This window comes from Capricornis sumatraensis, chromosome 5 (assembly GCF_032405125.1).
Source record: "Capricornis sumatraensis isolate serow.1 chromosome 5, serow.2, whole genome shotgun sequence".
Lineage (NCBI taxonomy): Eukaryota > Metazoa > Chordata > Mammalia > Artiodactyla > Bovidae > Capricornis > Capricornis sumatraensis.
Window position 1 is genome coordinate 12,258,094 of NC_091073.1, and position 23,691 is coordinate 12,281,784.

At 46.2% G+C, this 23,691-nt stretch overlaps 1 protein-coding gene across 1 annotated transcript in view; it reads right to left on the reverse strand.

Annotated features, from left to right (window-relative positions):
• ABCA13 (ATP binding cassette subfamily A member 13) overlaps window positions 1-23,691 on the reverse strand; it is a 388,784-nt gene that overhangs the window by 256,415 nt on the left and 108,678 nt on the right. The window contains exons 28-30 of the mRNA XM_068973151.1: window positions 11,562-11,675; window positions 5,886-5,976; window positions 1,476-1,652 (exon numbers count right to left, since the gene is read on the reverse strand). Coding sequence (XP_068829252.1) covers window positions 1,476-1,652; window positions 5,886-5,976; window positions 11,562-11,675 — 382 coding nt within the window. The remainder of the gene's footprint in view (window positions 1-1,475; window positions 1,653-5,885; window positions 5,977-11,561; window positions 11,676-23,691) is intronic.

The following is a 23,691-nucleotide window of genomic DNA, read 5'->3' on the forward strand; positions in this document are numbered from 1 at the left end:
TCCTGACCCAGGGATCGAACCCATGTCTCTTGTGTCTCCTGCACTGCAGGTGAATTCTTTACCACTGAGACACTGGGGAAGTCCAAAAAATTGACTAGAAGTGTCAAAAGTGGCCATTGTTCCTGATTCTAGGGGAAAAGCTTTCAGTCTTTCACCACTGAATATTTTGCTGGCTGTGGGTTTTTCTTATATGACCTTTATCATGGTAAGTTTCCTTCTATTTCTAGTTTATTAAGTGTTTTTATCATGAAACGATGTAGAATTTTGTGGAATTCTTTTATTGCATCGAGATGAATATTTTCCTTTCATCTTATTAAGGTGACATATCACATTGATTAATTTGTGTCTGTTAACCTATTCTCAGACTCCAGGAATGAATCTCCCTTGGTCATAGTAATATAACCCTTTTAAAGTATTGCTTTCGTTTGCTTGCATTTTGCTCAAGGTTTTTATGTCAATATTCATAAATGATATCTGTAATTTAAAAATATCTTTTTTATTTTAATAAAACCAACACTGTGGTATCATAAATACATAAAAATTTATTTCCTTTGCATTTTTTCAGGACTTGAAAAATCACATGAGGCTGCTTAAATAATCAGGATTTCCTTCTATGGGATAATAGATGTCCCTAAGAATTGATGTCTTTGGTTTCTGTGTTCTGCTATAGGAATTCTTCCAACTTCATATATAAAATCCCCTGTGGGTTGAAGTCTGCCCTCCCAAAATTCATAAGTTGGAGCCCTAACCCCTAGTACTTCACAATATGACCTTATTTGGAGACTGAGTCTTTACAGAGGTCACAAGATGTGCTCTAGCCCAGAAGGACTGGAATATTTATAAGAAGGGGAAGTTTGGAAAGACACACACAGAGGGGAGGCAAGGAGAGACACAGGGAGTAGACAGCCGTCCATAGGCCAAGGAGCAAGGTCTCTGAGGGAGCCAGGCCTGCCCACACCTGGACGCCAGAACTGTGAGAAAATAAACTTCCGCTATTTAAGCTACTAGTCTGTGATACTGTCACAGCAGCCTTAGAAAACTAATACAAAGCTGAATAGAAACAATTCACTGTTTATTCAAAAGGAATACAAGAATACATCATATTCATGTTGACTCAATAAGACTTGAACTAGCCACTGTCTCTTCTTTGCTGACACCAACGATGTTGAGACACTATGGTAAAAATAACAGAGATGTAAGAAATCATAAATTTAATCGAGAAAAGCGTAACATGTCGTGTAATGTGTCATGCGAAATTTAACCATAAACTAGTAAATTAGTTTAATGAACTGGGAAAAGCAGACACTGGAAACAGCATACAAGGCCCATCTTTCCACCAACTCAAGGCAACCAATTCTGCTTTACTCATTTTACCTGGAAAGCACTCCTTTTCTTTTGGAGCCATGATAAGACACGTTTGGGGAGAAACACGCAAGCACTGCCTTTATGAACATGCACGTTAACTGAATACTTACTGGCCAATAAACTGTTCTTCCGCAGGAGGGCCTGTGCTGTGGCCTCCAGGGAGGCAGCAGAGGCCAGGCCCCGGAAGCGGTTCAGTCGGACGCAGGAGGCCAGGTCGACCAGGACGCGGCCCAGGGAGCGCAGGTGGCCGGCGCCCATGTGGTTCAACATGGCGTCCAACTTCCCTCCTGAGGAAAGTAAAACAAGGACATAGCAAGTTTTCTCGGCACAGCACGTACGGTTCCTACAGCGGGGATTATGCAGATAAGCTCCCTCATGAGAAAAGTACTCGTAACAGTCCAGTTCTGTTCCATGCAAAATCTGCTACTTCCATGCTGAGGGCAAACTTTCACAAACACTCCCTGTAATGTTGATACTTGGAGAGAAAACAGTTAAATCACAGAAGGCGAGGTTGTAACCAATGGGCAAGTCAGTAGCAGGGGCCAGAGGGAATGAAGAACCAAGGGAAAGAAGGTGAGAGACATGGGCTGGAGGAAGCCAGCTCTGGGCAGAGAGGTGGCCTTGCCCCCTCTGTACCTTCCCAGGGCAGCCAGGTAGCCATATCCACAATGAGGACAAGACCAGTGTTACCCCTGAGTCAGCTCTACTGTAACTCCATGTTTACGCTGGAAAGTTGTCTGAAATGTCAAAATCTGTGTTCTCATCTGCAGTGTGAAGAAAGCAGAATCCCCTATGGGATCATCCTGAGGATTAAGCTTTCATGGGTACCTCGCATGCTTACTGAGTACCTCCTGTTGTCATGGTTCCAGCTGATGAAGAGGAGAACTAGGCACCAATCTTAATTCACTTCTTCCTAATGAAACTAAACTCAACAGCTAGAAAATAGGAGGGCTGCACACTCTGAAGGGCTCTGGCTGTTGGGGATTTCTGTCTTCTTGTTTTTGACAGAGAATGGGAAAGTGTTCGATTTGACAACATGGGGCAAACGGGGGCATTTCTGTGTTGCCGATCGTTTGTCATTTGGAATGTGTGCTCTACAAGCTTACCCAGGAAGCTTGCCAAAAATTTCACTGAGACTTCATGGAATAAGGAGTGACTTGGCCTCTGCAGAGTGTGGCTTTACTTGTCTCCCAGGGACAGAACCAAAGCTGCTTTAAATGGGCTTGGCATAGCTGAATCATTATACAACTGAATCATTATAGCTGTGTGTGTGCGCACATGTGCATGTGTGTGTACATGTGTATTGTTAGAAAAGCAGCACCACACAAATGCCACGGGCTTCAGGGTCCCGTGCAGAGCCCTCCCTCAACCCCCAAAAGCAGCAGCATGTATGTGGAGAGAGCTCTCACTCAGTGGAGCAAGTGTACCACAAGAGCCCCTCAAGTCTTCACCATTTGTTGAGTCTGAACACTGCAATGCCCTACCCTGCCTGACGGGGGTGCTGGGGAGTGCTGGGGGGGGGGGCACCTCCACAGGAGAGGATGGAAACAAGACAGGGCACAAAAGCCCTCCGTGAGAGGCCTGGACCAGGCCGGCTTCTCTCTCCTGGGTCCGTGTCATACACAGTGAGAAGGAGGGAAGACACACAGGACCAAGGAGCAGGAGGTACAGGAAGGCCATAGGGTCCCAGTCAGCCTGCAAAGGCAGCAAGACTCAGAGGCTCACACAGGCACAGGGGACAAGATTCTACAGTGATTTCAGCCAAGCTTTGCCAGGAGAACCTGAGCATTTTTCCCATTCGTTGCTTATGACTGAGGACCTGAGACACACTAGTGTGAGCCGCGACCAGCAAGGAGATTTAAGTTCCCCCATTTCTGGCCCGAAAGATGATGTTCAACAACTGCCTCCATCCTGATGCTTTTGGCTCTTCCAGATGAAGGCTTCCCAATATCTGGGGCCACCACTGTTAGGGGAGCAGTCTTGGCCAGAGCATCTCACCAGCTGTGACCCTGCCAGGTACCCCTGGGGACAAACCTTCCCTCAGCTGAGACCCACAGAAGGAAACTGAGGCCAAATAAGCTCCATGCACATGAGAAACATCCAGCTGGGTTTTAGCACCTTGTTCTTAACCTCACCAAACATTTTAAGGAAACCCTCCAACATGAAAGAGAGAATTCAAACAAAATGAGTAACAAAAAACAGAAACAATGATCAAAAATGAACCTAAAGATGAAAATGACATTATTTTTTACATACAGGTGAAAGATTCAATGAAATGACAGGAAAATATCTGATATGTGAAAGGACAGTTGCCTGCAGACTAAATGGATCCATATTAAAGTATTAATGACAGTGATGGACAACCTGCTGAAGACAAACAACTAGAAAATATAGATGGTTTTTAAAAATCTGTGTGAAGGCTTCAAAGAGCTTCCCGAGATACTGCCAACTGATTAGTATTCATGGACATCATAAAACAGAATAACCAAAAACCCAGAGGAAAAAAAAGATGAAAAACTAACAAGAGACTCAACACATGCTTCAAAAATCTTTGGATACAATTGTCCAAAAATTAGATGAAATCAGGGAGAATTTCAGCAAAGAACTGAAAACTATTATTAAAAAAAAAAAAATCCGGGGCCTTCTCTAGCGGTCCAGTGGTTAAGACTCTGCGCTTCCATTTCAGGGGGCACAGATTTAAATTCCTGGTTGGGGAGTTAAGATCCTACATGCCAAGAGGTATGGCCAAAAAAAAAACAAAACCCAGAATCAAATTGCAAGTTTAGACTGGAAAATGGGACAAATGAAACAAAGAACTCTCAGCTGAGGTGAGAAAGAGCGGATTTTTAAAAAGCAAGAAAAAAAAGATCTCAAGCCGAAGCACAGAGGGAAAGAAGATTAGAAAACAAGAGAAAAAGATACAATAAGCATACTGACAAAGAAAATCTTTCATGGTGTTTAATTGGAGTTTCAGAGAAGAATTAGAGAGAAAATTGCTCAGAAGTAACATATCAAGAGAAAATGACTAAGACTCTCTCAAAATGTACGATATCAAGAAACTAATTCAAGAAGTGCCTCAAAACCAAAGCAGGAAACCCATGATGTAAAACGTAAAGTAAAACTGCTAGAAAGAAACAAAAATTTTAAATACAAACATAAGAAAATAAAGATCTTACATGTTCTCAGTAGAAAATTGAATACAGTCTCAAAACAAATCAAGCCTAAACTGACAGAATTAAGGAGAAATAGACAAATCCACAACCATAATGGGAAATATAAACACGCACTTCTTAATAGGCAATAGAACAGGCTTACAAAAACCAAGGACATACAGGGTTGCATCCCCTACCCACATAGAACTGTTACATGGAGAAGCCAGGCTAACCATGCAAGGGCATTAAGTCAACAAATTTGAAACAAATGAAGTCATATTGACTGTGCATGCTTTGACCACCACGACCTGAAGCTGGAAGTCAGTAACACAAAGATAAATGGAAAATCCCAAATACTTCTAAATTAAGTTATAAACCTTCAAGTAATTAAAGAACCAAAAAAAAAAAAAAAAACCCCACTTCACTGAATAATATGGAAAATAGACATCTGTTGAGAAATGCTATGGGTTCTCAGCAGGGTGCTGGAGAAGCATTTGGTCCCTGCGCCCCAAGGTAACCCTAGTGGGGCTGCAGGCACACAGAGTAATGAGCTTCAGTGTTAGGACAGGAAACATCTGATCCTCACCCCACAGCTTGCAAGGGAGCCACTTGCTAGTTTTCCAGAACAACTGTGTTTTCAAGTCTGCTTTAACTACATGAAAACATGATTCAAGGCAGTAATATCTATTTAAAAATACTGTTAAACTTTCTAAGGCCATAAATCGCTAATGCCTTGCCCCCCACTAACCCTCATGCTCCAGGCAGACGCAGCCCCTGTCCTGGGCATGAGCACAGTGCCGGGGGCCTCAGATGGCCTGACACCCTTCCTTCCCTCCTGGGAGCACTTCCATTCCATCTGCTGGTCCACGCTCCTGGGAGCATCCCTGGGACGCACTGGCTAATCAGATTCTCGCTCAGAGCCTGACTCTCCTGCATGTTCACAAAACGGCTGTTGAGTATCTAAACGAAGTCACGGATTGATAAACTGTAGACATGCGATAAACATTTGCTGATTGATGAATTTTTTATCTAAGCTTCAGATCTTCAAATCCTCAAATGAACATAAATGCTTTCAATTGACTCAGTAACGCAGTGATAGCCATTTCTTGTATAAACTTGTGTTATACCTCGCAACTCATGTATTTAAATCAGAACCCTTCCTTCTGAACCAAGTCCCTTACTATTCAAGCCTTGAATCAGCAAGTCAGGAAGCTTCAGCGATAAGCAAACTGAGGAGTATATTCAATTCAAGCTCTTCATCCAACAGATGAGAAACCAGAGCCTAGGGGAGGAAGCAGTGGCTTGTCTGTGTCCCCCAGAAATTTCCTGGCCGGATGGTGGACCCACCACACCATCCACCACACTTACCGAAGATCTGAAGCTTTTCAGTCAGTTCGCCTACATCAATGTGCAGCTGGCTTTTTATAAAGCTTCTTATAAATTTGTTTTTCAGGGCTTCCTAGAGGAAAACAATATAGTTTAACAAAAATAATCTCACCATTCCTTTTGTCAAATTATACTTGCTGGGTTTATTTCAAGTTTCATGATACAGGAAAATGGCTCAACAAGTGAGTCATCTGAAAAGGGTTTTAAAACACTCCAGTGAATAACAGGATAATATCTGCTTAGAAATTTACTTGAAAAACAAAAGTAAACCACTTAGGTTATAATTGTAAATATGCATTAATACTGAAAACAATTTGAGTGATAGTTGTAATTATGCACTAATATTGAAAATAAGCGGCTTCCTGGGTGCTGCTAGTAGTAAAGAACCCTCCTGCCAATGCAAGAGATGTAAGAGATGCAGGTTCAATCCCTGGGTCAGGAAGATTCCCTGGAGGAGAGTATAGCAACCCACTCCAGTATTCCTGCCTGGAGAATCCCATGGACAGAGGAGCCTGACGGGCTACAGTCCATGGGGTCACAAAGAGTTGAACACGCCTGAATCACTTAGGACACACTCATTAAAAACAAAGAATGAATTCAGTGTTGATTTTTTTTCAAATCTTTCTAACAAAACTATTTAGTGGTCCTTTATATAAATCCTTTGTGTTGCCTTTTCCACAGGCCAGTTATAAAGAGGGGGTCATTGTTACAAAAACACTGATAAAAGGTTTCAGCCTTTTCCCAAACCCTGTCTTGAACCTGCAATATTCAAAGCCTTCTCTTTGGAAGCACGTTTCGTATCATTATGTACATCTTTCACTATTGACAGTTCCAGCTCCACCTCATTGGTCAAAGGTTTCCCTGTGGAAGGTTCTCCAAGATTACTTTCATCAGCTTGATGGCATCTTGCCTGCTTATCCTGCAGCAGGCTCGTGCACATGCCCACTGTGGTACCACCCACTTACTATACTCGACAAGCCACTGAGAGTGAAAATATAGGTGCGGGGCGCCAACGCAGGATTAGCCAAAGGGAGGGGGAGTTCTGAGTGCGGATTAATTTGGGGATTTGTTAGCTCCCTGGAGAATACTGACATTATCCTGACTTGCCTTTACCAAACAACTTTATAAGTTGAGGACTTGTGACGATTTTCAAATAAGAACCACCTGCTGCATTTAGGTCTTTAATTTCACAGTCGCCTCTTGTCTACAGATAACAGGACTTCGTGATGAAACCTCAGTGCCTGCTTTTTAAAAATCTTATTTATATTCTTACACTGCCGCTGCTGCTGTTCCGTCACCAAGTCATGTCCGACTCTTGTGACCCCATGGGCTGTAGCCCACCAGGCTCCTCTGTCCATAGATTTCTCCAGGCAAGAACACTGGAGTGGGCTGCCATTTACATCTCCAGGGATCTTCTTTGAGCACTAGCTACTCACCCACCATTGTGGAAGGCACTTTATATGTATTAGTTATTTAATCTCAGCAACATCTCCACAAAAAGATGCTTCTAATTGAAGGAAAATGTCAGTCAGGGTTGCCAGCATCAGCAGAATACTAACCTGGCCCTCTGGGGGCAGAGTCAGACCAGGGAAGGGCCCTGGCATCAATTATTGAAAGTCCAAGGATATTACGGACGCTCCTTGAATGCGATCCTGATGCTAAGAAATAGAGCCACTCACCATACTTCATTCTCTTAGCAAAAAGTTCTTCAAGTGACTGAATAAGTGGCTTTAATTTCTAACTTGACGACTGTGGAAACAGCATTCAGCCAAACTGAAGATTTCACCATGAAACTACCTTTTTCTCTTTTCCTGCAGTATGCTTGATTTACGAAGTTGGGTTAGTTTCAGCTGTGCAGCGCAGTGATTCAGTAATACACATGTGTTTTACTCTTTTTCATATTCTTTTCCACTTTAGGTTATTACAAGGTACTGAGTATGGTTCCCTGTGCTATACAGTAGGTTGTTGTTTATCTATTTTATATAAGTAGTCACTATCTGTTAACCCCTAGCTCCTAATTTTTCCCTGTTGCTGCCGCTAAGTCGCTTCAGTCGTGTCTGACTGTGCGACCCCATAGACGGCAGCCCACGAGGCTCCCACGTCCCTGGGATTCTCCAGGCAGGAGTACTGGAGTGGGGTGCCATTGCCTACCCCTCCACAGACCCCCTGATTCCTGAGATGGGTCTGGGCGCCGTCACAGGCTCTTGCGCTCACGTGCCTCACGCTACTTTCTAGAGACTCAATTTGCTGTTTATCATCCTGCATGTAGGGCTTCCTCAGAGGTTCAGTGGGAAAGGATCTGCCTGTAATGCAGGAGCCACAGGAGATATGGGTTTGATTTCTGGGTCGGTAAGATCCCCTGGAGGAGGGCATGGCAACCCATGCCTGTATTCTTGCCTAGAGAATCCCACGGACAGAGGAGCCTGGTGGGCTATAGTCCACGTGGTCACAAAGAGTCAGACACAACTGCAGGGACTAAGCACACCCACACATATTGCGTGTAATCATCTGTGGTTATAGCAGAGCCCTTATCAAAGCCTGAACTCTTTACCGTATACAATTCATAACAGAAAATGCTTCCTGATCTTTATGTCAGCAGACGAACCCACGAGTAAACAAAGAAGAAAGCAGTAACAGCCATACTCACCACAAGAGCATCACAGGCTTCCAACTCCAGGAACGGAAACAGCCAGGGCCACTGCATGCTCAGAAATCCTTGCCCAGAGGCCACACCCTGCCCCCAGGCGGCTCTCAGCAGTGACCACCACCAAGGTCACTCCTAAGAGCCACGGCGCCCCGACACAGAAAACTGTCCCCACGGTAACTGACTTCAGCTCAATGGAGGCACTCACCAAACACGGGGGCTGGTGGGGGCGTTTCCACCTGGCCCCCCAGCCCCCATCCTGCAGGGCCAGATCTGCTGACTGGGGACCCAGCACTCAAAGTCCCCTGCCTCGCCAGCCTCCCGTGCCTTCCCTCCCTCCCCCTGCCTCCTCAGCCTCCCAGGGCCCCCCTGCCTCCACAGCGTGCCCTGCCTCTCCAGCCTCCCCTGCCTCCCCAGCCTCCCCTGCCTCCCCAGCCTGCCTGCCCTCCCCCAGCCTCCCCGGCCTCCCCTTACTCCCCAGCCTCCCCTGCCTCCCCAGCCTCCCATGATTCCTCAGCCTGCATGCCCTCCCCCAGCCTCCCCTGCTGCCCCTGCTTCCTCTGCCTCCCCAGCCTCCCCTGCCTCCCCAGCCTCCCCTGCCTCCCCGGCCTCCCCTGCCTCCCCTGCCTCCCCAGCCTCCCCTGCCTCCCCGGCCTCCCCTTCCTCCCCAGCCTCCCCAGCCTCCCCTGCCTCCCCAGCCTCCCCTTCCTCCCCAGCCTCCCCAGCCTCCCCTGCCTCCCCTTCCTCCCCTTCCTCCCCAGCCTCCCCTGCCTCCCCGGCCTCCCCTGCCTCCCCGGCCTCCCCTGCCTCCCCGGCCTCCCCTTCCTCCCCAGCCTCCCCTTCCTCCCCAGCCTCCCCAGCCTCCCCTGCCTCCCCAGCCTCCCCTGCCTCCCCAGCCTCCCCTGCCTCCCCAGCCTCCCCTTCCTCCCCAGCCTCCCCAGCCTCCCCTGCCTCCCCTTCCTCCCCTGCCTCCCCAGCCTCCCCTGCCTCCCCGGCCTCCCCTTCCTCCCCTGCCTCCCCAGCCTCCCCTGCCTCCCCAGCCTCCCCTGCCTCCCCGGCCTCCCCTTCCTCCCCAGCCTCCCCAGCCTCCCCTGCCTCCCCAGCCTCCCCTTCCTCCCCAGCCTCCCCTTCCTCCCCAGCCTCCCCAGCCTCCCCTGCCTCCCCTTCCTCCCCTTCCTCCCCAGCCTCCCCTGCCTCCCCTTCCTCCCCTTCCTCCCCAGCCTCCCCTTCCTCCCCTTCCTCCCCAGCCTCCCCTGCCTCCCCTCACTCCCCAGCCTCCCCAGCCTCCCCAGCCTCCCCGGCCTCCCCAGCCTCCCCAGCCTCCCCTGCCTCCCCGGCCTCCCCTGCCTCCCCTTCCTCCTCAGCCTCCCCTCACTCCCCAGCCTCCCCTGCCTCCCCTTCCTCCTCAGCCTCCCCTTCCTCCCCAGCCTCCCCTGCCTCCCCTCACTCCCCAGCCTCCCCAGCCTCCCCAGCCTCCCCAGCCTCCCCAGCCTCCCCGGCCTCCCCTGCCTCCCCTTACTCCCCAGCCTCCCCTGCCTCCCCTTCCTCCTCAGCCTCCCCTTCCTCCCCAGCCTCCCCTGCCTCCCCTGCCTCCCCTGCCTCCCCAGCCTCCCCAACCTCCCCGGCCTCCCTTGCTTCATCTACCTCTCCTGCCTCACCAAACTCTGCTACCTTCCTGCCTCCCTGCCTCTGCCTCAACGCCTCTTTCCCTGACAGAATCCTCACACACGCAATCTCATCTCAGTATCTGCGTTGGGAAGGACCCAGATACAGAGACATCTTCCTACGTACCAATGCTTTGCTGCTGCTGCTGCTGCTAAGTCGCTTCAGTCATGCCCAACTCTGTGCGACCCCATAGACGGCAGCCCACCAGGCTCCCCTGTCCCTGGGATTCTCCAGGCAAGGACACTGGAGTGGGTTGCCATTTCCTTCTCCAATGCACGAAAGTGAAAAGTGAAAGTGAATCCGCTCAGTCGTGTCCGACTTACATAATGTAAATCGCTTCACAGTTCAAAACTGTGGTTCTTTCCTCCCTTCACAGGTAAGAAGCCCAAGGCACAGAGAAGTTCAAGATCACACAGCAGTGGGGACAGGGCTGGGAATCCAGACTCTCCAGCTCTGAGTCCCTGCTCAGGACCACCTAGAACTACACGTCTGGTGGATAAGAAACAAACCAAACAAGAACAAAACGTAGGTATATATTCTCAAGCTCAATTAAAGCGACACAGATGCCCCAGAAAGTGATCATGTGACCTACCTTGATTAAAGTTTTGTAATTAATGATTGTCCTTCTCTGAACAGGTTGAGACATTTGAAGCTACAGTCCATGATTTTTTGGAATGCATTATGTTCTCAATACAGAATATTAAGAAATGAAGGGTTTTAACAGGCCCACGGTTCAAAAGCATGCAAACCTTCCAAAAAGCTTTCAGTTGGCAGGGCTGATGAACTGGAATTGGGAGATTCAGATTGACATATATACACTATTGATACTGTGTATAAAATAGATAACTAATGAGAACCTACTGTATAGCACAGGGAACTCTAACCAATACCCTGTGGGGACCTAAATGGGAAGAAAATCCAAAAGGGGGGATATACATATATGTATGGCTGATTCATTTGGCTGTACAGCAGAAACTGACGCACCAGTGTAAAGCAAATATATTCCAATAAAAAACTGAGACCAAGCACAAGCTGCTTGTCTCCTTGAGTGGCCCTGAAATAAACCATTCTCTGCTTAAAAAGAAACAGCTTTAAGTTAATATGAAATTTAAAGCACCAATAAATATTAATGAATTATTGATCATTCTCACAGCAATAAGATCTTACACGGGCAAAACAACGTCATTTACAAGAAGTTTTCACACTTATCCAATTTCAGATCAACATTACTAGTCACCGAGGAAAGCCAAGCCCCAGGTGACTCTCTAGCACTCTCTGAAGGAGACCTCTGGTTTTGCAGACACACCTGGGGTCTCCCAGCCCTTGGTGGCAAAGGGGCCACCCCTCACCTGCAGCTGGTGGAGCATCTGGCCGTTTCCACTGCTCTGAAAAATGCTGGACACATTCAGCAGTGTTTCTGACAAAGTCTTCAACTTGCCCACAAAATCAAAAGTGTGATTTACCTGCAAAATAAAGCACATCATGGTATGTCTCTAGCTCAGCTGTGTTGCACTAGGAAGATTCTTCAGCCCTGTGGCTGCCACAACAAGGAGATACACATTGTGTGCAACTTGGCCATCAGAGCAGAGATCTTCCAAGACCACACGTCACCGGATAAGGTGACCGTGCCAGTGCCCCTTCCTCTAGGCTCCTTCCACTGTGTGTTGCCCATCTGTTCACCAGGGAGTCCCCAGGGTACAGGTCACTCTAAGAATGAATGTTCCAGTATATACTGGCTAAATAAGACAACATCTGCCCACATGTCCTCCTCAACCATACACTCTCAACTAGCATCTATAACCTGGTTTATGATACCCAACTCTATTTAGGAGAAAGCAAAACTGTTTTTAATTAGAGGATACTTTTTTAATTAGAGGATAATTGCTTTTTTGTGTTGGTTTCTGCCATACAACAACTCAAATAAGTCATAACTATATATATATATATCCCCTCTCTTCAAGCCTCCCTCCCCATTCCCATCCCATCCCACTTCTCTAGGTTTTCACAGAGGACCAGTTTGAGCTCCCTGTGTCATATAACAAATTCCCACCAACTATCTATTTTACATATGGTAGTGTAATGATTTTATATTTCAGTGCTACTCTCTCAATTCATCCTACCTTCTCCTTCCACCACTGTGTCCACAAGTCTGTTCACTAAGTCTGTGTCTACATTTCTTCCCTGCAAATGGGCTCGTCAGCACTTTTTTTCTAGATTCCATATATATGCATTAATTACAATATTTTTTTTTCTCTTTCTGACTTACGTCACTCTGTGTAATAGGATCTAGGTTCATCCACTTTACTACAACTGACTCCCAACTCATTTCTTTTTATAGCTAAGTAGTAGTCAATTACATATATGTATCACAACTTTATCCATACTCTGTCAACGGATGTCTAGGTTGCTTCAATGTCCTGGCTATTGTAAACAGTGCTGCAATGAAATCTGGGGTGCGTGTATCTTTTTGAATTGTGGTTTTCTCAGGGTATATGCCCAGTAGTATGAAAGTGTTAGTCGCTCAGTCACATCCAACTCTTCGCAACCCTGTGGACTGTAGTTTGCCAGGCTGCTCTGTCCATGGAATTCTCCAGGCAAGAATGCTGGAGTGGGTAGCCACTCGAGGGAAATAGAAGGGAAAAAAATATAAGCAGTGACAGATTTTATCCTCTTGGGCTCCCAAATCACTGCAGACAGTGACTGCAGCCATGAAATTAAAAAACGCTTGCTCCTTGAAAAGAAACCTATGACAAACCTAGACCTAACTCTACACCTAAAGCAACTAGAAAAGGAAGAAATGGAGAACCCCAGGGTTAGTACAAGGAAAGAAATCTTAAAAATCAGGGCAGAAATAAATGCAAAAGAAACAAAAGAGACCATAAGAAAAATCAACAAAGCAAAAAGCTGGTTCTTTGAAAGGATAAATAAAATTGACAAACCATTAGCCAGACTCATCAAGAAAAAAAAGGGAGAAGAATCAAATCAACAAAATTAGAAATGAAAATGGAGAAGTCACAACAGATAACACATAACTACAAAGGATCATAAGAGACTACTATCAGCAATTATTTGCCAATAAAATGGACAACATGGAAAAAATGGACAAATTCTTAGAAAAGTATAACTTTCCAAAACTGAATCTGGAAGACATAGAAAATCTTAACAGACCCATCACAAGAACAGAAATTGAAACTGTAATCAGAAATCTTCCAGCAAACAAAAGTCCAGGTCCAGGCGGCTTCACAGCTGAATTCTACCAAAAATTTCGAGAAGAGCTAACACCTATCCTACCCAAACTCTCCCAGAAAATTGTAGAGGAAGGTAAACTTCCAAACTCATTCTATGAGGCCACCATCACCCTAATACCCAAACCTGACAAAGGTGCCACAAGGAAAGAAAACTACAGGCCAATATCACTGATGAACATAGATGCAAAAATCCTCAACAAAATCCTAGCAATCAGAATCCAGCAACACATTAAAAAGATCATACACCATGACCAAGTGGGCTTTATCCCAGGGATGCAAGGATTCTTCAATATCCACAAATCAATCAATGTAATTCACCACATTAACAAATTGAAAAATAAAAACCATATGATTATCTCAATAGATGCAGAGAAGGCCTTTGACAAAATTCAACATCCATTTATGATAAAAACTCTCCAGAAAGCAGGAATAGAAGGAACATACCTCAACATAATAAAAGCTATATATGACAAACCCACAGCAAACATTATCCTCAATGGTGAAAAATTGAAAGCATTTCCCCTAAAGTCAGGAACAAGACAAGGGTGCCCACTTTCACCACTACTATTCAACATAGTTCTGGAAGTTTTGGCCACAGCAATCAGAGCAGAAAAAGAAATAGACGGAATCCAAATTGGAAAAGAAGAAGTAAAACTCTCACTGTTTGCAGATGACATGATCCTCTACATAGAAAACCCTAAAGACTCCACCAGAAAATTACTAGAGCTAATCAATGAATATAGTAAAGTTGCAGGATATAAAATCAACACACAGAAATCCCTTGCGTTCCTATACACTAATAATGAGAAAGCAGAAAAAGAAATTAAGGAAACAATTCCATTCACCATTGCAATGAAAACAATAAAATACTTGGGAATATATCTACCTAAAGAAACTAAAGACCTATATATAGAAAATTATAAAACACTGATGAAAGAAATCAAAGAGGACGCTAATAGATGGAGAAATATACCATGTTCATGGATCAGAAGAATCAATATAGTGAAAATGAGTATACTACCCAAAGCAATCTACAGATTCAATGCAATCCCTATCAAGCTACCAGCGGTATTTTTCACAGAACTATAACAAATAATTTCACGATTTGTATGGAAATGCAAAAAACCTCGAATAGCCAAAGCAATCTTGAGAAAGAAGAATGGAACTGGAGGAATCAACCTGCCTGACTTCAGGCTCTACTACAAAGCCACAGTCATCAAGACAGTATGGTACTGGCACAAAGACAGAAATATAGATCAATGGAACAAAATAGAAAGCCCAGAGATAAATCCACACACCTATGGACACCTTATCTTTGACAAAGGAGGCAAGAATATACAATGGATTAAAGACAATCTCTTTAACAAGTGGTGCTGGGAAAACTGGTCAACCACTTGTAAAAGAATGAAACTAGATCACTTTCTAACACCATTCACAAAAATAAACTCAAAATGGATTAAAGATCTAAATGTAAGACCAGAAACTACAAAACTCCTAGAGGAGAACACAGGCAAAACACTCTCCGACATAAATCACAGCAGGATCCTCTATGATCCACCTCCCAGAATGTGGGAAATAAAAGCAAAAATAAACAAATGGGATCTAATTAAAATTAAAAGCTTCTGCACAACAAAGGAAAGTACAAGCAAGGTGAAAAGACAGCCTTCAGAATGGGAGAAAATAATAACAAATGAAGCAACTGACAAACAACTCATCTCAAAAATATACAAGCAACTTATGCAGCTCAACTCCAGAAAAATAAATGACCCAATCAAAAAATGGGCCAAAGAACTAAATAGACATTTCTCCAAAGAAGACATACGGATGGCTAACAAACACATGAAAAGATGCTCAACATCACTCATTATCAGAGAAATGCAAATCAAGACCACAGTGAGGTACCATTTCACACCAGTCAGAATGGCTGCAATCCAAAAGTCTGCAAGCAATAAATGCCGGAGAGGGTGTGGAGAAAAGGAAGCCCTCTTACACTGTTGGTGGGAATGCAAACTAGCACAGCCACTATGGAGAATAGTGTGGAGATTCCTTAAAAAACTACAAATAGAACTGCCTTATGACTCAGCAATCCCACTGCTAGGCATACACACTGAGGAAACCAGAATAGAAAGAGACACATGTACCCCAATGTTCACTGCAGCACTGTTTACAATATCCAGGACATGGAAGCAGCCTAGATGTCCATCAGCAGATGAATGGATAAGAAAGCTGTGGTATATATACACAATGGAGTGTTACTCAGCCATTAAAAAGAATACATTTGAATCAGTTCTAATGAGGTGGATGAAACTGGAGCTGATTATACAGAGTGAAGTAAGCCAGAAAGAAAAACACCAATACAGTATACTAACACATATATATGGAATTTAGAAAGATGGTAATGATAATCCTGTATGTGAGACAGCAAAAGAGACACAGATGTAAAGAACACACTTTTGGACTCTGTGGGAGAGGGAGAGGGTGGGATGATTTTTGAGAATGCCATTGAAACATGTATACTATCATGTAAGAAACAAATCACTAGTCTACGTTCAATACAGGATACAGGATGCTTGGGGCTGGTGCACTGGGATGACCCAGAGAGATGATGTGGGGAGGATGGTGGGAGGGGGGTTCAGGGTTGGGAACTCATGTACACCTATGGGGGATTCATGTCAATGTATGGCAATGGCAAAGCTAAGACAGTACTGTAAAGTAAAATTAAAAAAAAAAAGCATTAAAAAATAAATTAATTTAAAAAAAAAAAGCAAAGACATCACTTTGCCAACAAAGGTCCATCTAGTCAAAGCTATGGCTTTTCCAGTAGTCATGTACGAATGTGAGAGTTGGACCTTAAAGAAGGCTGAGCACCAAAGAATTGATGCTTTTGAACTGTGGTGTTAGAGAAGACTCTTGAGAGTCCTTTGGACAGCAAAGAGATCAAATCAGTCAATTCTAAAGGAAATTAACTCTGAGTATTCATTGGAGGGACTGATGCTGAAACTGAAGCTCCAATACTTTGACCACCTGCTGCAAAGAGCCATCTCAATGCAAAAGGCCCTGATGTTGGGAAACACTGACAATAAAAGGAGAAGAGGATGTCAGAGGATGAGATGGTTAGATAGCATCACTCACTCAGTGGACATGAATTTGAGGAAACTCTAGGAGATGGTGAAGGACAGGGAAGCCTGGCGTGATGCAGTCCATGGGGTCACAAAGAGTCAAACACGACTTACCAACTGAACGACAACAATGTCCAGTAGTGGGATTGCTGGGTCATATGGTAGTTTTACTCCTAGTTTGTTAAGGAATTTCCATATTGTTCTCCATAGTGCCTGTATTAATTTATATTATCACCAGTAGTTCAAAACTCTATTTATTTACTTATTGCTGCTGGCAGAGCAAATGAGCAAAGGTTTTTGTAAAATAATTTGGTATCATAAAAAATATTCATAGTCACTGACCTACAAAAAACTTCCTTGCCTTTTTCTCTCAAAATAAAAGGAAACTGTCCTAAGGAAATAATTGAGATGAAATACAAAGCTATACCCATGAAGATGCCTCTATGTGTGTGGGTGTGTGTGTGTGCACACTTAGTCGTGTCCAACTCTTTGCAACCCTATGGACTGTAGCCTGCCAAGCTCCTCTGTCCAAGGAATTCCCCAGGCAAGAATACTGGAGTGGGTTGCCATTTCCTTCCCCAGGGGATCTTACTGACCCAGGGATCAAACCCACATCCCTTGGGTCTCTTACACTGGCAGGTGGATTCTTTGCCACTGAGCCACCTGGAAAGCCCCATGAAGATGCCTATGGCCACATTACTATATTTCTATATCAAAACAGTCTAAATGCAAACAGGTAAGATTAAAGACGGTTTGGGAGTCCAACCACACACCTCTGAGGTCACAAGGGCATAGGTCACACCAGTTCAGGGGCTAGAAAGAAGCGAGGGGCTCCTGCTGCTAATTCCCACCAGGAGTCCAGGACAGGATGAAGCGCTCATCAGCACATGGCTGCCTCTGCTGCCTCCTGCCCTCCCTGCCCTGCACCTGTGCCCACCCCCTGCTCGGCTGCTGGGGTCTGAGCCATAAAGGGAGGTGCAGCCTATCCATACACCTCCCCCCTGCCTTCACATGACCCTGGGAGGTGTGGACCTACATGACGTCTGTGTTATTTACCCACCCGGGTAAGTGTGAGTCTCTGTTCCTAAGGATGAGCAAGCATGGGAAACACCAAGGGGCATGTGAAGAGATCCTTCTATTCAAAAGACGAGGCCAGTGTATGCGTCAGAATAAAGGTCTTTATCTGGAACTGATTTAGGGTAAGACAGGAGAAAATGTATAAAGCAGCTACTGTGTATTTCAAGAAACACCCAGGAGCACAGAGGAGGTGGTGAGGAGGCCATGATGACACGGGAACGACCCCACAGGAAGAGGTGCGATCCAGAGGCTGAGCACAGGCTCGGAGTCAAAGCAAAGGGGACAAACTGGGGACTGGTCTGGAGCCATAACACAGACCCCACTCCAGCCCTCAGGAGGAGGCTGGAGACAAAGAAGGAAGAGGACAAGTCAGAGACAATCAAGACAGATGCAAGAGATCTAAGCCAGGGAGGACTTAGAACTCAGAGCAGAGAAAGGGCTAGATAACAGGCCCAGTTAGCACAGGAGGGGGAAAACCATCACTGCTGGGTCTGAACATCTGAAGACCATTTCTGGTTTGGTTTTTTTTTTTTAATTGAAGTATAGTTGCTATACAATATATATAAGTTACAGGTATACAATATAGTGATTCACAATTTTTAAAGATTATACTCTATTTTAGTTATTATAAAATACTGGCTATATTCCCTATGCGGTACAATATATCCGTGCAGCTTATTTCGTACATACGAGCCTGTACCTCTTGCTCCCCAGCCCCTATTCCGCCCCCCTCTCCCCACTGACAACCACTAGTTTGCTCTCTATATCTGTGAGTCTGCTGCTTTTTTTAAGGGTTGTCTTTTTATTGCTGCTATTTGCACTGGATCTTTGTTGCTACACACAGGGCTGTCTCTAGATGCAGCGAGCAGGGGCTACTCTTCATTGCTGTTTGCAGACTTCTCATTGCGGTGGCTTCTCTTGCTGCAGAGAACAGGCTCTGGCACCCTGGCTTCAGTAGTTTTGGCTCCCGGGCTCTAGAGCACAGGCTCAGCAGTTGAGGCACATGGGTTTAGTTGTGCCTTAGTTGCTCCAAAGACAACAACTATGATTCCACAGGAAGCGGACTCTTCCTGGACCAGGGATCAAACCCATGTCTCCTACACCAGCAGGCAGATTCTTACCCACTGCAACACCAGGAAAGTCCTGCTTCTCTTTTGTTATATTCACTAGTTTCATTTTTTTTACACTCCACATTTAAATGATATTATACAGTTCTTGTCTTTCTCTGACTTATTTCACTTAGCATAAAAAACTAAACAAATCAGCAAACAAAACAGAACCACACTCAGAGATTCAGAGAACAAACTGGTGGTCTCCAGTGAAATAAGCAAAGGGGATTAAGAGGCACAGACTTCCTGGAGAAGCCCTCCCCACAGCAGCACTGGAAACTACTAGAAGCCTCATGGGTACCAGATGAAGCGAGCAGATCAAAATAACAGCACAAGGCCTGTGATGATTAAACGTCCCTGGAGTCACAGCCTACAAACAAGGCTGAGACCTGTGTGTTAAACCTAAACAACAGACTGTCTGCAAAAGTGAAAGGTATCTCTTACAGAGTCTCTGAACATAACAGTTAAAATGCCCACAATACAACTGAACATCGCCTGCTGCACACAGAACCAGAGAACTCACAAGCAGTCAACTGATGCCAGTATTGAGACAAACCTGATGCTGGAATGATCTGGCAAGTATTTTAAAGCTGTCATCATAGAAATGCTTCAACAAGCAACTCAAAATTATCTTGAAACAAATTAAATAGCAGAAAATCTTATCAAGAAAATACAAGTTATTAGGAAGACAGATAAGCACAGGGCAGTACAGAACTGGAAAACGCCGTAACAAAAAGTATTTTAAATTTGCCAGATGACCTCAAGTAGAAGAGTAGAAATGACAAAGGACAGGACATTACACATCAACCAATAAGAGCAAGAGGAAAAAACAGGCAAGGCGGCCAGAGCTTCAGGGACCTGTAGGACAGTAACAAAAGTTTCCATGTTTGTATCTAAGGCCAAGAGAGATAGGAGTGGGGCTGAAAAGCTATCAGAAGAAATAATGGCTGAAAACTTCCCCAAACTGGTGAAATAGAAAACTTACAGAATTAAGAACTTGAACAAAACCTTCAGAAGGTTGTAGGGAGACCAGGAGGCTTGGAGCTCAGAGCCCCACCTGGAAGTGGGTACAATTCTCAGAAATGCCACAGCCTCAAGTCTTGTCTTCACTTCTACCTCCTTGGGAGAAACTGCTTGTGTTCTCTTTTCACCTATCAATCACCTAGGAACTGCTGGTTTTACAAAATAGCCTGTGACTGGGTCACAGCATGAGATCTTAGCTGTGGGCTTATTTTTTTCTGCTCATTATTTACATCACCCTGCTCCGGAGAAGGCAATGGCAACCCACTCTAGTACTCTTGCCTGGAAAATTTCATGGATGGAGGAGCCTGGTAGGCTGCAGTCCACGGGGTCGCTAAGAGTCGGGCATGACTGAGCGACTTCACTTTCACTTTTCACTTTCATGCATTGGAGAAGGAAATAGCAACCCACTCCAGTGTTCTTGCCTGGAGAATCCCAGGGACAGGGGAGCCTGGTGGGCTGCCGTCTATGGGGTCGCACAGAGTCGGACATGACTGAAGCAACTTAGCAGCTCCCTCCTCAGCATTCAGAATATTTGCCTAACGCTTCTAAGGGGAATGAGGCCTGAGGGACCTGGAGGAGGCCAACAAGGTTTCTGAGTCAAAGGACATGAGCTGGAGGCCAGGTTGGCCAAGGACTGTGGAGAGACCGTGAGCAAACCATCTCAGCTCTGAAGCCGGAAAGCAGCCTGGTGAAGGTGCTCGTCTCTCATGGTGCTTGGATGTGGCTGACTGTCTGTCCTGGCTCAGCCATCTCACAGCTGTCACCTTAATTAACCTGTGACCTTGGACTTGAGGACAAAACGATGACAGCACACAGACATCCGAGGTCTGTGCGGGAGCAGCATGCATCTCGGGGGCTGGGGATTATCTAGTTTCACAGAACAGTGTATTCCCAGACCTACTGATGCTGCTTTCTCAAGGAACCACTGCTTTACAGGGGATTACATCAAACTAGTCTATTCGTAAATGTAATTACTTTTTCTCTGGGCAACTTTGCTGCGTTTGATAAAATGTTCCATGTTGAACATTTCCACCCACCCGAGAATCTCACTCCAGGGTGAATGGTGAGGACCTACTTTCTGATGAGTCATCTGATGCCCGCAATCAGACATCGAATGAGTGCGAGTTCTGTTTGTTCTGAAGGGCTCCCCAGGGGCAGTCGCTGTCTCCTGGGGCCACAGTGCTTTGTGCACACACATAGTCCTGCATGCAGGGAGCATGCGCCTCCAGCCGGTGTCAAGTTCACTTACAGACTCCAGTCCTGGGAGGCTCCCACCTCACGGACATCTTTCATCTTTGACAAGCAGCAGAAAGCAAAATTTTCATTTCTATTCAGTTACTTAATCATCAGGCTTCATGTCCACTTAATAGTAAAAACACCAGTAGCCTCTGTCCATCTGTAACCTGTGAGGCTAATTCTCATCCTCCCCAAGTTCCCCCAAAGGCAGTCGTGTGCTGAAGGTGGATAAACACCACGCACCAATACACAAAGTCATAAAATCGTGCCGAGCGTCTGATCAGGAATCTAGTGTCCAAGGCTGATAATAGTAAAGGGTGCTTCAGGGTAGAAGCTCTTTCCCACATGATGACCTAACACTGTAAATATGGCTGGTGAAAAGCATATAGGTATGGAGTCCACAATATGCTTCCATGCACCAGCTAATGACGGCTTCCCTGATGGCTCAGCCAAAGAATCCACCTGCAAGGCAGCAGACACAGGAGACATGGGTTTGATCCCTGTGTGAGGAAGATCTGCTGGAGAGGAAATGGCAACCTACTCCAGTATTCTTGCCTGGAAAATCCCACGGACAGAGGAGCGTGGCTACAGTCCATGGGGTTGCAAAGAGTCAGACACGACTGAGTGACTGAGCATGCATGCACCAGCTAATAAATATGGGAAAGTAAACCTCACCAGCCTTCACAATGTTCCATCTGTAAAATGGACCTAGTAGCACCTACCCACAGGCTTCCCTGATGGCTCAGTGGCAAAGAATCCACCTGCCAATGCAGGAAATGCGGGTTCAGTCCCTGGGTCGGGAAGATCCCCTGAAGAAGGAAATGGCAACCCACTCCAGTATTCTTGCCTGGAGAATCCCATGGACAGAGAAGCCTGGTGGGCTACAGTCAATGGGGTTACAAAAGAGTTGGACACAACTCAATGATTTCAAACAACAAGCACCTGCCCTACTGGGTTCTTCTGAGAAGTGAACAAGAGAGGATCTGGAAAAGTGTCCGTGATGGTTCCCGGAACCTTGGAGAAGCATGTGGTTCAATCTGCATCTGAACGTGTTTATGTGAGTGCAGAAGCAGGAACGGGTGTCCATTCACATGGCCCCCACCCTCACACCTCACCCCATCAGAAGCCCTAAGGCCAGCAGTGACCAGCCTCCTCTAGCATGACCTCCCATAACCAGCCATCCTGTGGGAAGCAGTCTTCTCACCATGCCCTGCCCGGTGCTGTCACTGGGGATCCGTGTCCCATTTGCCCACAACACGCTCCTCTGAGGACAGAGCTGCTCTGCTAGCATGCACATCCCAGGGTAGGGATACAGTGAGGTATGACAGAGAAGTAAAACATGGGCCTTGGAGACACACAGACCTGGGTTCAGAAGTCACCACCGCCCCTGCTGAGAGATTCTGCCATGCTGACTAGCCCCTGAGACTCACCCGAGGAGTGAGTGAGGTCACTGCTAACACCCCTTGTAGGTGTGAGGGCTGGATGAGGTTCCAGCAGGGTCAGGACTACAGGCAGGGATTCCTCCCTAGTATCTCTCCCTCCAGCTCCTCTCGATACATATTTGATAAACTGAGACTTAACATTTAAGAGCTGATGAGCTTCGTTCTTTAATTCCATGTGCAAGCATGCTCAGTCATGTCCTACTCTTTGCGACCCCATGGACTGTAGCCCACCAGGCTCCTCTGTCCGTGGGATTTCTCAGGCAACAATACTGGAGTGAGTTGCCATTTCCTTCTCCAGGAGCTTTGTGGGAACTCCTTATCCCTCAGGAGCCCCAGGTCCCTAAGATGAAGAAGCCCACGTAGGACCTGCTGTGTGGGTATCTGGTCATCCCCCCGCTTCAAGTCCACACTCAGGCTTGGTTGGAAGGGCAGGGCTGGCCCGTGCTGGCTGCGTCAATGTGAAGCTCTGCCACAGAGATCTGGGAGGCTGCCAGGGAGGCTTCTTCCTCTTGATCTCACCGTGGAGTCGGTCCCCACTCCTGGCAGGTGGCTCCCCCGGGAGGCTCCCTCAGAGGGTTCTCCACCTCACTGTGGAGTCCTCACCCAGCAGGCAGCTGCCTCCAGAGCCTCCTGCTCACCCAGATCCCGTGCACCTGGCCCCCTGCACACAGCACCTTTCCAGGCTCTTCTCCAACAGCAGGAGCTGCTGCTCGCCTGACACCTCCTTGTGGACGACTCCCGGTTGCAGATGATGCCCCCAGGCCTGGCTTGGTCCAACCTCACTGAGGGTCACCGAGTGTAGACCTTCTCCAGCCCCCAGCATGCAGATGCCCCTGAAACCATACCAGGAAGGCTCCTGGGCAACCTGGCCACCCAGCTGGCCAGAACCACGCTCTCCCCAGGGAGGTCGGGACCCCAACCCTGGTTGGAGGCCACATCCGGTCTTGTCCCTTCCTTTGACATCCTCCTAGCCCAGTAGAGAGGCTTCGTGCTTTAAAATTGTCTTCACATCACTGACCAGCCCATCACTCTAGCACCTTGCTACAGTGGTAACACTTCCTCTTAACTCTCCCTGCTGTTTCTCTTGGTCGAACCCTGACCCACAGACCAGGAAGAAAGCCTGTGGACACTGCTCTCAGAATGAATCTCCCATCACATTATTTCTGAGTTATTTCTTCAGATGTTTGTCTTCTCTTTCCCCATTGCAGGGTGAGCTCTTCAACAA